This window comes from Nerophis lumbriciformis, linkage group LG07 (genome assembly GCF_033978685.3).
Source record: "Nerophis lumbriciformis linkage group LG07, RoL_Nlum_v2.1, whole genome shotgun sequence".
In the NCBI taxonomy this organism is placed as follows: domain Eukaryota; kingdom Metazoa; phylum Chordata; class Actinopteri; order Syngnathiformes; family Syngnathidae; genus Nerophis; species Nerophis lumbriciformis.
In genome coordinates, this window is record NC_084554.2 from 24714287 (window position 1) to 24728677 (window position 14391).

At 45.7% G+C, this 14391-nt stretch overlaps 1 protein-coding gene across 4 annotated transcripts in view; it reads left to right on the top strand.

Moving 5' to 3' along the window:
* The window catches only part of neto1l (neuropilin (NRP) and tolloid (TLL)-like 1, like), a 230616-nt gene that overhangs the window by 96662 nt on the left and 119563 nt on the right, over positions 1 to 14391 (top strand). The window contains exon 8 of one of the 4 annotated variants that reach the window (XM_072913488.1): positions 10196 to 10378. The exons of the other annotated variants lie outside the window; for them this stretch is intronic. Coding sequence (XP_072769589.1) covers positions 10196 to 10323 — 128 coding nt within the window. The 3' untranslated portion in view covers positions 10324 to 10378. Of the gene's footprint in view, positions 1 to 10195; positions 10379 to 14391 lie in introns of those variants that run through there. 4 annotated transcript variants of the gene reach the window in all.

The following is a 14391-nucleotide window of genomic DNA, read 5'->3' on the forward strand; positions in this document are numbered from 1 at the left end:
TGCATGATTGTGTTCATAGTTCATGTGCATTTCCCTGCTGCACTAGTCCTTTTGTTTGTGAGTATTGAACCTCATTTTACCTGTGCGCCATCTCTTGTTTCCGGTTCACAATTGCCGATTCCATACAGCGCAATCGTAACATCATTGAAGCCACATAAGCTTATGTTGTAGGCGGCTAATCAGTGCATCCCGTAACATATCCCATAAATGTTTGTATTTTTAGAATAAGCCAAAAAAAATCAGTTTTACCCTACCGCACTTTCAACGCTTTTGGTTTACAGTGTTTATTTAAAAAAACAGCAAGAGTTTGAACACTAGTTTAGAATGTTATTTTTGGTGAATAGTTGGTCCATTATTCAGTCCATCCAGGATTTGTGACCTCTTTTGTATTTATTGCGACCTATTTGCAACAGCCTTTTGAGAAAGTTATGTCAAGAGTTGCAATGTTTTGAGCCTGATTTTTATAAAATAATATTGCTTGTTGTTTTATAAATTTGTTATCAACATTTGTGTCATGACCTCTCATGACATTTGTTATTGGTATTCTGTTTTATTTTCTGTCCAGCGCTGTTATTTTTGTTTCCAATTCCTTTTTGCTTCCATTTACCATCTCTTTACTTGTCTGAGCGCTGGCTTCCTCACCTGTCACATTTGCAATCAGGACACATCTGTCCCTGGTTGCCAATCAGGATGCTTTTTATGCCAGCACTGTCCTATGGATGGGGCTATGTTCTGTACCGCCATGCTGCATAGCTTTCCCTATGCTTCTCTGACTGTTTGTTGTTTTGTGCACTTCCCTGCTGCAATATTTGTTGGTAATAAATAAATTTTACCTGCACTTTGCCTGCTGTCTCTGCATCCTAGGCTCATGGCCAACACAGCCGCGACACAAAACATAACCGTTTTAAGCGTTCTTTGTCACTTTCACTCCAAAAAGCACTGGATTTCAACAAATGTAAAAAAAATATGCTTTGCAGCATGAATACTTCCATCTTTTAGCACAGTTCTCAAGTACTGCTTTTATCATATCCACTTGTATTTGTCTTATTATTTTTTCAGCGGGAGGTGAAGTGTTGAAAAAAAACAGGAGACTATGTTGACAGAACAGGGTCTCCAGGGTCTGGATTTTCTTTAACACTATTGCTAGCCATGTCTCCCGGTGGCCAAAAATTGGGCTGCACTGTTTTCATCAGCCTAGATTCCCGCTTCAGTGCCAAATTTCTCATATTTTCATTTGCTTTTAGACACACTACCCAGGCCTGTGGTTTTGGTGCATCATGTACCAAAAAAATGTATACAATAAATATGAAATGCTATTTAACTATTGACTGTGGAAGCTCAAAATCCCATTCTGATGCTGAATGGCTTCTATATTTTGAAGAATTTGGAGGAAATGTTCTTATATCTATTAGACAGAAATAATATGTTAGCAATTATTCATAATTGGCATCCAAGTGTAAAAATAAGTGAACTACTACTGTTAGTTGATTTATTATACAACACAACAAAACATTCCGTTCAGTAAGGAACCAAACTTAAGTTGTGTTGCAAATGCACATCAAAGATCCAATTGTTTAGCAATGCTGTCATGCAAGTGTGAAAATAAATCCGCAAGACAACCTTTTTTTTTTCAGACTTTTTTTTTTTGGAAACAATATGAGTTGCGACTGTTAATACATGTCACTGACGTGTGTGAGTGACAGGGAAATAAGCTATGACTCCTATGTGAAGTTGCTTTACGTATATTAGGTGACCCGTCTTTTTCAGACTTATTTCTTCAGAAACTATTTAGTTCAAGTGGGTGCCTCTGTCTCCAGGTCCATGCAGTGTGTTGAGTGACAGGAAGAAAAGCCCTGACACATGTGGTGGGAAGTTGTTTGGCATGCATTTAAAACTTTTTTGGGGGGAAACAGTTTGTGTAGAGAGGGTTTCTTTGTCAACGCGTCAATGCCAATTGTGAGTGACAGAAAGAAAAGCTCTGACTCACCTGGGGGTTGTAAGAAAACAAGACGCTTTGTCAGACTTTTTTCTTAGGAAACAAAATGGGTTCTTCTTCCTTTCGTGTCTTGGAAGCATGTGGTTGTATGACAGTTTCCCATTTCTTTACAGAGTCTTTACAGGTTTTGTAGCCCCATCTGGCCATAGCAGCTTTTGATCGCCCCGTTCCTGTTCTCAGGCGGTTTAGTGTCTTCCACTGGACCCGTGGTGTTTCCGACACGGGGAAAAGGTCTTCAGAAGGGAGGATTCCTATGTCAATAGGAGGGGTTCTTTCTCTAGTCTTTGTGTCCATAGCTGGTGTCTGGTTCTTCCCAAGATGTTGTTAGGGGCTGGACATTGCTGAGGAAGCTTCTCCTTGACTTCAGACGTTGGGCTGAGGGTTAACGTCCATTGGCGGAGGTGGCGTTCATCACTGGTAGCTTTTGTGAACTCTACTCGGCTGGCAACTTCCCGTCTCACGTCTGCAGGGGCACTGCCAGTAAGGAGATGTAGGTTGTTGAGGTTGGCAGGCTTCAAGCAACCAGTGATCAAGCGGCAGGTGTTGTTCAGCGCTGGGTCTAGTTTCTTGGCATGGGTGATCTGTCCCAGACAGGACATGCATACTCCGCCGAGGAATAGCACTGGGCCAAAGCAGTACATCTTAGTGTCTGTGCTGTGGCTCACCATTTGGAATGTGTCAGTTTCCGTAAGATGTTGTTTCGGGAGCTGACTTTCAGTTTGGTGTTTTTGATGTGCTCCTTAAAGGAGAGGGTGCGGTCCAGGGTTACGCTAAGGTACACAGGGTTGGTACTGTTCTCCAGTGGTGTTCCAGACCATTTGATGTTAAGAGGTCGGTTCGCATCCCGGTTCCTGAGATGGAACGAGGAGACTTGGGTCTTTGCAGGGTTTTTGTGTAGATGGTTTTGCTTGTAGTAGAGGAGTAGCTCATCCAGGGCTGAGCTGAGGTTTGCTTCTCCCGCTTTAAACGTACTCTCTTGAGATGTTACACAGAGGTCGTCAGCGTAGATGAATCGTTCAGTGTTCTGGTCCATTGACTGGTCGTTGGTATAAATGTTATACAGTAGTGGAGCCAGCACACTACCTTGAGGTAGGCCGTTCTTCAGTCGTCGCCAACAACTTTGCTTGTTGTTTAAAGTAACACAGAAGCACCTGTTTTTTTGGCAGGAGGCGGTGGCTCACAGTGTCATACGCGGCAGACGGATCGACGAAAACGGCACCTGTTACCAGTCCATTATGAAACCCATCCTCAATATGTTGGGTGAGATTCAGAAGTTGGCTTGTTGTGGATTTGCCAGGTCAGAATCCAGCTTGTTGGGGGATGATGGCAGGTTCAGCAACTGGGGCCAGCCTGTTGAGGATCAGGTGCTCAAAGAGTTTATATGGGTGACATAGCAGGGAGATTGGGCGGAAACTTTTTGCATGGGATGGATCTTTACCCGGTTTGAGAATAGCTATGATTCTGTTTTTTCTCCAGATCTTTGGGGTGGTTCTTGTCAGCATGCAGTTGTTCATCAGGTAGAGGATCCATTTCCGTGTCAGAGATCCAAAGTGTTTGATCTCTTTAGTAAACATTTTGTCCAGGCCGATGGCTTTACCGGTCTTAAGGGCATTGATGCTGGTATTGAGCTCTTCAGGGGAGAACGGCTCAGTCAGTCCGGTGGTTTGGGAGTACTGAAGACGGTCTACCTTTGGTCTTGGCTGTTTGGTTTTGGAATTTCCATTGAGCAGCAGCTGATATGCAACTTGGTTGGCAGTGGTGGTATACTGTTGCTGTGTTGGGGTTGACAGGTCATTGCTGATTTTTCGGATTAGGCTCAATGCCTTTTTGCTGTTTTTCGCCATATCAGTTGTCTCCAACAGGTTTTGGCATTTCCTATGGCGGCATTCTGATAGGGAAGTCATGAGGCTCTCACCTATTTTGATGGTGCTTTTAGCAGATTCATAGAGCTGTTGGTATTGCTCATATAGTTTGCTGCTATGTGTATCAAGTCCAGTTATGTATTGAGTGTGGCAGCCTCTTGGGATGTTCTTTCGGGCTGCCTGGTGCACGAGCTTAGTAAAGTTGTCATAGCTTTTGGGGTCCGCTGGGAGATGGGCAATCTTCCTTTCGAGGTCGTCTTGGAAGCCAGGCCAGTTCGCTTTCCCGAAGTTGAATCTTCTCCGGAATGGGACAGTGGCTGGGGTGATTGCAGCGTTGAGTGTAATGCCAATGGGCTGGTGTTGGGTATTTGTCAGGGGCTCCAATACCAGCTTCTTGCTGACTCCGGTTTATGTTATGACTGACAAACACTATATCAGGGTTGTATCCTGCTTTCCATCGCCCGGTGTTGAAGGACTTTGGTTGTTTGGCATCATGGATCAGATTTAGCTGGTTTATTTCTGCCCATGCCTCCACTGCATCCCCATCTGCGTTGTTATCAGCATATCCCCATTGTGTGCTGTGGCTGTTGAAGTCTCCAATCACAGTCTTTGGTTTTCCAGATGTTGGTAATTCTGGCATCACGAAGGGTGTGGGAGGTGGTTTGTAAACTGAGGTGATGGTAATTCCTCTGAGCTCAGCAGTTAGGATTTCGATGTCATTTTTATCGCTTTGATGTTGATTCAATGATTGTCCCATTTTTTGCTAGCATGATGTTTCCTTGTTTCTCATGTGGTCTTTCTATGAGAGTGGTCATTTCTTCCACACGAGGGCGAGGATGTTTAGGCCCACGATGGGTTTCTTGCAGGCAGAGAATATCGCAATGCTCTCTGCAGAGTTTTGCAATAAGTTCTTCCTTAGTTGCAGAAAGTAATTCAATATTCAGCGATATAATGGTCAATGCTGGCCTTGGGGGCGGGCGTTGACCTCTCTTCATGCTCCAGGCTGATGGGCTACTGGCATTCGTTGAGCTTCTAGACACCGCTTGTCTTTCGGCTCGGCTTCAAAGTGTTTGATAGAAATTGCAAGCAATAGCAATTATCACTTGGCAGGGGTCGCGACTTGGGCGCATGACCCTCTATACAAAAAATGTTTTTGTTACAAGATCACTGCCATGTGTGAGTGACAGAAGAAAGACTTCCATGCTTGGGGAGATAGGTTTGGCGTATATTTGATGATCTGTTTTTTTCAGACGTTATCTTTATTATTTCAGCCTGTGTTCAGTCCTCAGAGACGCGGCAATGACAGGCTCACAATTGCTCTGACATCGCTTGAAACACGAGGAATAAGCCCCTCCAACTGACTTGTGATTGGTCAGACTGTGCAAAGCTCAAACACATTGCTACTTTCAATATGATTTGCATATGTATAAGGGGGCGTGGCCTGGGCGTGCCAAGCCACGCAGACATCTAGGACCTATTTCAAGTTGATTGCAATGTCAAAAAGAAATGTGCTTGGCTTTGTGCGTGCACACACTTTATTAAATCCACATTTTTGCTAGCGTTCGTAGTTTTCTGGATTAGTCTATTTTTAGGAAGAACGCCATGTAACTCTTAATACATGAGGCCACTGGTCAATGGCGTGTGTGAGTGACGGGAAGAAAAGATCTGACTCATGTGGAGAAATGTTGTTTGATCTACAATCCCTAGCAGAAATTATTATCATTTGGTTGTTTGTTTTTGTAGAAAAAAAGTAGATAATGACACAAAACCATAAACATTTCAAATCGCAACTTTGTGGCTTTAAAAAACTAAAATAAATCAAGAAAATAATTGTGGTAGTCAGTAACAGTTTCATTTTAGATCAAACAAAGTAACAAGAAAAAATTAAAGAATCATGAAAAACACTCCAAAACACAAAGTACCTTGTTACACCACCTCTGGCTTTTAGAACATCTTCCAGTCTCTGAGCCATGGACTTAAAAAGTGACAAACGGTGATTTTCATCAATCTTGCTCTGACGTTCTCTGATTCTCAGTTTTGCAAGTTGGAGTCTTGTCATGCACCATGTTCTTCAATTTCTACCACAGAGTGTCAATGAGATCCGGACTATTTTCTTTGTTACCCTATGTATCTTTCTTTACGGAAAGTTTAAACCCTTTTTGCTCTATGGCAAAATGCTTTATCATCTTGAAAAATTATGTCATCATCCCCAAACATCCTTTAGATTGATGGAAAAGAACTGTGTCCAAAATGTCAATGTAATCTTGTGCGTTTAATGAAGATGCCATCTCCCAAGTGCCATTACCTGACATGCAGCTTCATGTCATCAATGACTGTGGAAATGTGCATGTTTTCTTCAGGCAGTCGTCCTCATGAAGCTCATTGGAACGACACCAAAGAAAAGTTTTAGCATCATTACTTTGCCCAATGCAGATTAGCGATTCATCACTTAATATGATTTACATCCAGTCTGTCATGATCCGTTACCCGGATCATGGCATGATTTATGTTGGTTATGTTTCTGCTTTAGTCTGTTTCCTGGGTGCACACTCTTTCCCTGTTTATTCTTGGTTTCCATGGGCACTGATTCTCCTCACCTGTCTTAGTTTTGCAATTAGTGTTTCCACCAGGTGTTTTGGCTAATCACTCCCCTTTATAGTTTCCTGTCACCCAGCAGTAAGTGCTGGGTCAATGTTTGCAATAGGCAACATTTACGTCCTCCTGTTTTTGCTCCACGCTCTTTATATTATTCTGCCGACCAGAATCCCGGTTTTTTCACCCTTGGTGACATTTTGATTTTTATTTAGCTCCACGCTTGCTAGCGTCCTCAGTTTTTGTATTTTTGTCCTGTCTTTTATTTATTAAATATACTTAAATCTTACCTGCACTCCACTCCTGCTTGTCTCCTGCCTTGGAAGGAACACGACAACCACAACCATGCGTCCAGGACGCAGCAGATTGACCCAGCCAGACGAAGTGTTCCTGTCCAACAAAGACAAGCAAAACATCCTCCTGGAGCTCAGAGCGGACACACAGCCATGGGAAGACGAGGACGAAGCCGAGCTGTCCGAGGAAGACCTTCCGGCCGACGCCATGGTAGCATGGGGGCAGCTTATGGCGAAGTTGTCGGAAGCAGAGACTCGCTTCCTCCCCCACTCTCAAGCCACCCGGACGTCGTCCACCCCACCCGGTACGCGAAGGCTCGGGCAGCGGGGCAGCTCAGAGCAGGCGCAGAAGGGGTACCAGACGGACACTTTGCCCTCAACAATGTCTGCCAGGCTCTTCCCGTGCGGCTTCTCCTCCCCTCAGTCACCACCTGCTGGCAACTGTCCAGAAAGGCGCCAGCGGCGCAGACTCACAAGGCCAGATTCCAGGCTTCCTAGAGCCCACCCGCCCGTGCCCTCTGCTCCCGCCGAACAAGCGCTCCCCCCACCAGCTCCATCTAGCATCTGGAATCTGCTTCCTGAGGGGGGGGGCAGTGCTGGTAGCGTGTCAGCGGGACAAGCAGACCTCATTCCACTGAGGATGCTGCCTGCCTCTCCTCCAGCGGGGGCGCTGTCTGCTTCGGTCCTACTTCCTGCCCCAGTGCCACAAAGCAAGTTGGACCCGCCAGAGAAGTACAGTCCGGCTTGGGTGGATGAGTGGTACCGCAAGGTACTTATTGAACTGCAACTGGAGGAACAATCCCAATCAGCAGAGAACACTCCGCCCACTCCTCTGGCTCCTCCCACGCCGACAGCCCGGACGCCTGCCACTCTGACGCCACCATCAACCCTGGTGGTCCTGCAAACGCCATCCTCTCCACCTCCTGCTCCAGCGCTGCAAAGCACAAGAGACCCCGCAGAGACCGACCCAGTAAAAAGGGCATTACATCAACAGTCCAAACAACTTGGACAACAGGAGGAACAGTTTGGCGTTCTTGGGGCTTGCGTCAACGCCATGGCGGAGCACCAAGATGCCCGCCTTGATGCATTGGAGAAACAGATGGGAAGTATACTCTCCGCACTGCAGGTGATGATTCCCCCTACGGCCAACCCAGCAGTCCAGCTGAGACATCCACCACCCACAGAGACTCCGTTGCCTGATTCGTTCTTGGCTTCGCCCACGCCGACAGACGAGCCGCCTGCTCCGCCTCTGGCTCCGCCCCTGGCTCCGCCCACGCCGACAGACGAGCCGCCTGCTCCGCCTCTGGCTCCGCCCACGCCGACAGACGAGCCGCCTGCTCCGCCTCTGGCTCCGCCCACGCCGACAGACGATCCGCCTGCTCCGCCTCTGGCTCCGCCCACGCCGACAGACGATCCGCCTGCTCCGCCTCTGGCTCCGCCCACGCCGACAGACGAGCCGCCTCTGGCTCCGCCCACGCCGACAGACCAGCCGCCTGCTCCGCCTCTGGCTCCGCCCACGCCGACAGAGACGACGCTTCCTGCTTCCATGGCGATGACGCCTCCTGCTTCCACGGCGACGACGCTTCCTGTTTCCACGGCGACGGCGCCTCCTGTTTCCACGGCGACGGCGCCTCCTGCTTCCATGGCGACGGCGCCTCCTGCTTCCATGGCGACGGCGCCTCCTGCCTCCACGGCGACGGCGCCTCCTGCCTCCACGGCGACGGCGCCTCCTGCTTCCACGGCGACGACGCCTCCTGTTTCCACGGCGACGACGCCTCCTGTTTCCACGGCGACGACGCTTCCTGTTTCCACGGCGACGACGCTTCCTGTTTCCACGGCGACGACGCTTCCTGTTTCCACGGCGACGACGCTTCCTGTTACCACGGCGACGACGCTTCCTGTTACCACGGCGACGACGCTTCCTGTTACCACGGCGACGACGCTTCCTGCGCCTGCCTCGCCTACGACGTACCCACCTTGTGTCCGGCGGGCCGCAGCACGGCGCCGCCCACCTCCTCGTGTCCGGCGGGCCGCACCTCGGCGCCGCCCACCTCGTCATGTCCGGCGGGCCGCACCTCGGCGCCGCCCACCTCCTCGTGTCCGGAGGGCTGCGCCACGGCGCCGCCCACCTTGTCGTTTCTGGACTTTTCATGGACGCCTTTGGCGCCAACAGCAGCGACGCCCCAGACTTTGGTACAGGACTCAAAGACTGCTGAGGTTCTGGCGCCAGTCTCGTCCGCCTCCTCAACGGCCACAGACATGGCCGTTCCGAGGTCGCCCGCCTCGACGATTGCGGCGACAATCTACCCGCCGCCGCCACCTGACTTGTCCCCGGTGGCTTCGGGGACACATGGCCTGGCGGCCCACCACCAAGTCCTCCCTCCACCCTCCCGTGACTTTTGACTTTCTGGGGTTTTTTTTGTAGGGGAGGGGATTCTTGTTTGGGACGTCTGGGATCCGTCCCTTAAGGGGGGGGTTATGTCATGATCCGTTACCCGGATCATGGCATGATTTATGTTGGTTATGTTTCTGCTTTAGTCTGTTTCCTGGGTGCACACTCTTTCCCTGTTTATTCTTGGTTTCCATGGGCACTGATTCTCCTCACCTGTCTTAGTTTTGCAATTAGTGTTTCCACCAGGTGTTTTGGCTAATCACTCCCCTTTATAGTTTCCTGTCACCCAGCAGTAAGTGCTGGGTCAATGTTTGCAATAGGCAACATTTACGTCCTCCTGTTTTTGCTCCACGCTCTTTATATTATTCTGCCGACCAGAATCCCGGTTTTTTCACCCTTGGTGACATTTTGATTTTTATTTAGCTCCACGCTTGCTAGCGTCCTCAGTTTTTGTATTTTTGTCCTGTCTTTTATTTATTAAATATACTTAAATATTACCTGCACTCCACTCCTGCTTGTTTCCTGCCTTGGAAGGAACACGACAACCACAACCATGCGTCCAGGACGCAACACAGTCATCCATAATCCACGATAGCTTTTCCTTAGCCCAATGCAACAATGTTTTTTTCTTTTTGGATGTTAATGACGACTTCTGTTTAGCTTTTCTGTAATTAAATCCTATTTCCTTAAGGCGGTTTCTTACAGTTTGGTCACAGACTCCAGTTTACATCCATTTTGTTCTTCATGTGTTTTGCTGTGCATTTTCTGTTTGCTTTAAGTTTTCTGTTTTGACGCTTTGATGTTTCCTTGGTCCACAAGTATGCTTACCTTCTACAACCTTCCCATGCTGTTTGTACTTGGTACAGATTTTTGACACAGCTGACAGTGAAAAATCAACATATTTTGCAACATTGCTTGATGATTTGTAACAGTAGAGTGAGGAAGGAGACGGCACTGAGACAGAGACGTCGTTTAGCTTGCAGCGTGTTTATTACGTGTTTATGACGTGTGTAATTAAACCAAATACGTGGTGTGTGACTATGTGTTGCGTGATGTCAAGGGCTGGAGCGAGGCGTCCAGATCCGTGGACAGGCGAGAGGTCGAGATCCGGGGAGGCAGAAAGAAGTCGAGAGGGAATCCAGGGAGACGAGACGCACAAATCGAAACCAAGAAATGGAGGGGAGCTGAGGGACGAGGGAACAGGACACGACACGATGAGCACAGAGGAGGGGAAACACAGAGAGCGAGGAAGCACATAGGCAAAAAGCTAGAGACATGTAGGGCTTACTGTACAGGTACAAGTAGCTACGTTCTGGCACTGGAACCCAGGACGCGCTGGCTTAAGAAGGCAGTGGAGTCTTCATCAGCGTCAGGTGTGTCGATTGCAGAGTGAGTGCAGCTGCGCGGGGGCGCGGCCGCGGCCGCGGCAGGAGAGGAACGCCCATGGGCGTGCCCGGCGGCGCGCTCAGTGGAGCGCACAGCAGAGTGCGTGGCGGCAGGTGTTTGATACCGTCACATGATTTACCTTCTTGAAGAAGTCTCCTTTGTTTCAATCGACATCTGTCTTGTTAGAGTCATGATTCATGTCAATCCACCTGGTGCAAGAGCTCTCCAAAGTGTGAACACCTTAACCGCAGACCAATGAACAGGTTTAATCGGATGCAGGTGTTAGCTTTGGAAATGAACATTTACAGTGTGATTTCATAATATTTTCAAAATTCAGTGATTCCATAAAATTTTTTCACTTTGCTTGATAGAAAAATGAAACTTTTACAAACTACCACAATTTATATTCTTAAATTCTTGGTCTCCAGGTCGCTGGTGTGTGTGAGTGACAGGAAGAAAAGCTCTGACTTGTGGTTAGAAGTCATTTTTTAGGGAAACAATATGGGTCAATATAGTGTAAGAGATCAGGTCCAGTGTGTTTTCTTCTCCTCCTTTAGGGGAGTGCAATCCTGCATGACCTCTAACTTCACAGCAAATAAAGATTTCGAGCTGAGGTGTTAAAGAACAAGCAGTCAGTTGGAGTGTATCACTGAGAATGTTAACATTGGCTCAAACCAAGTTGGTCCGTCTGACATTTCAAGTGATGGACAAACGCAGTCAGATGAAGGAGGAGCGTCAAATAGAAGGTGTCATGGTCCGACATGCTGTGCTGAAAGGATTCCAGGACTCAAGATAGAATGTCACACACACACACACACACACACACACACACACACCAAACCAGAATACAAATAAATCCCACGGGCTTATCTTATTATTTACCTAAAATGAGGTCGCCATGTCAACACCTGACGAGTCAAGACCTGCTTCAGGACAAGAACTATTACAACATGTCTCCAAAGTACACAGCAAATTGTATTTGGGCGACAGTACAACATCAAAAACAAAATGAGATCATAAAGTGGATTTGGCAGATATGACTTTGTTTGTATTGTTTTTAGGAGGGTTTAAGCAACCAAATCTCTGTTACAATCATTCGGATTATAAATCAATTTTGTTGTTGACGTCTGATATTACTCTCTTTTAAGTACAAGGACAGAGGCTCTTTGATTTGTTTGTATTACAGTACTTTTTGTCTTGTACTGTTTGCAAGGATAAAGTTCTTTAACATTTCATTATTTTCACCCAGGATTAATGTTTTTACTGTCCCATGCTGAATTTAATTGTATTAGATTTTTTTTCATAAAGTTTGAATAAATCTGTTATTTATACTGAGCATAGCAACAACAAACACCTTGTTATGATCCGTTGCCCGGATCATGTTTTGTTCTGTTAGTTTGACGACCTCAGTTCTTTTTTCAGCACTCCTGGGTTTGTGTTTTTGTTTCCATAGTTGCTGATTAGTGTCCGGGACGCTCACCTACTCCTGGGCACTAATCAGAGAGCTACTTATTCCCGTTTTTCGCCACAATCAGTCTGGCTTCCTTGTTTGCACTACGCAACAGTGACAATTTGCTTCCATGCAACCCGTTACATGAAGTATTTCTACGATCTTTGATTCCTGTTCCTGTGCCAAGCTTCGCTATAGCTCCCACGCTATCGGCACGCTTTTCTGTGTTTTTGTATTTTTGCATGATTTCATGGACAATAAATCAATGTCTCAGCTGCACCTCGCCTCCGGAGTTCCTGCCGCATCTTGGGAGAATGATCCGCGCAGTAAAATGTGACCCAGTCGTTACACACCTCTCATTAAATTTGGTTGGAAATTAATTGTAGACTAAAACAGATAGTGTATTATGTGCAAAGAAAATTTTGAAACAATAATTATAATTGCGCAAATAAAAAAGCAATCCAATCGTTCCATTATATACAACATATTGTTATTTTATTCAAAATACAAACTTTTTATTCTAACATACTTTTTTTTAGAATAGACAATTAAAACATATATATTTCAACCTAATTTAAGTTATTGTCTTAAATATAAAATACTGATTCTGGTTGAAATTGTATCTGTAAAATCCAATTAAACATATTTATGTCAAATCCTAAGCCAGATCAGTTTGAAGCATTTAACGATATCATTGTTTTATGTTTTTTTATGACCGTGGATTGATATAATATGCTGGCTCTACCTTCTTGTCGCTATACTTGATGATAGCTGTTCTAGATTACAATCTTTCCTTTATTGCAGATAAAATCCGCTGGTTCAGTGCCATATAAGGGTCGGATATAAAGTGCAGTTTTACAGTATAGCTGAACTAAATACGACAGTAGATTGACAAAACAGGATATGAATGACGACTTCGAAGCATCCAAGCTTGATGACATTTCATGGCCATCTTCAGCACAAGGTGCACATATAGATTAGCCCTCAAGGGCGCGTTTTGCTTCAAAATGATTATGGATTCATCACAAGTCAGGATATCTGCAGAAGGGGGACAAAGATTCTTTATTTGTGGCTTTTATGGACACAGTCACAATGACACCATGCCAAATTGGAACATCTGGACATGGCCGAGCTTGTATGCAAATCTGGGCCGTGCACGTGGCGCCACATAATTGAATGTGAGCGTAATATATGCACACAGCACACGTGAACACATGAACTCGTCCCCTGTCAGGCGAGGGTTGGACTACCGAAGGCTTTACTCAGTAACTGTCGATCAATACTGAGTGCTCCTAGCATGATAATGGTGTAACTTGTGTGTGTGTGTGTGTGTGTGTGTGTGTGTGTGTGTGTGTGTGTGTGTGTGTGTGTGTGTGTGTGTGAGGAGGAAAGAAGGCCATGTTTAAGTGCAGTGTTGTGCATGCTAATGTTTGCTGCTGTGCCACTATATGGAGTGCGAGTGGCAGAGAGTGGATGTGTGTTTTTCAGTCTCAGGCTATTAGGTCTGTTGAAGCGAGCCTACAGATTTAACATTGTGTTTGATTGGAGACAAGCGACCTGAATTCACTAAAAGGGGAATTGCACTTTTTTTTTTTTTTTTGTCTCATTCACAATTCCTATGTAAAATAAGCACACATATGTTTTTATTTTATTTTAGTTTTTATGAACTGTAAGTATTTCGAGTTCTTCATTTTTTCCACATTTTGTTATTCTACGGCCTTACTCCAAAATTAAATAAATTCATTTTTGTCCACAACATTCTACACACAATACCATACTTGCCAACCTTGAGATCTCCGATTTCGGGAGGTGGGGGGTGTGGTTAAGAGGGGAGGAGTATATTTACAGCTAGAATTCACCAAGTGAAGTATTTCATACATATATATATTTCATATATATATATATATATATATATATATATATATATATATATATATATATATATATATATACTTGACTTTCAGTGAATTCTAGCTATATATATATATATAAATAAAAGAAATACTTGAATTCCAGTGTTCATTTATTTACACCTATACACACACATAACACTCATCTACTCATTGTTGAGTTAAGGGTTGAATTGTCCATCCTTGTTCTATTTTCTGTCACTATTTTTCTAACCATGCTGAACACCCTCTCTGATGCTGCATTGCTGTGTGGCACGCACAAAAGTGCTTTCATCAAATGCACTAGAGTCTGGAATCTTCCATCTCTCCCTAGCATGGCCCAAAACCGGTCAATCTTTGCTTCCTGAGGAAGATCTTCACTGCCAAGCACTTGGTAGTCCACTACTTCTTCCCGGAGGCTATCCAGGTCCAATCGCAACTGCGGCTTGGAACTTACAAGCGTATTTCTTCATCTTACTCGCCTTCGGCGTCGCCACGGCTGTATCTTCCTTGTTCTTCTGCTTCGTCTCC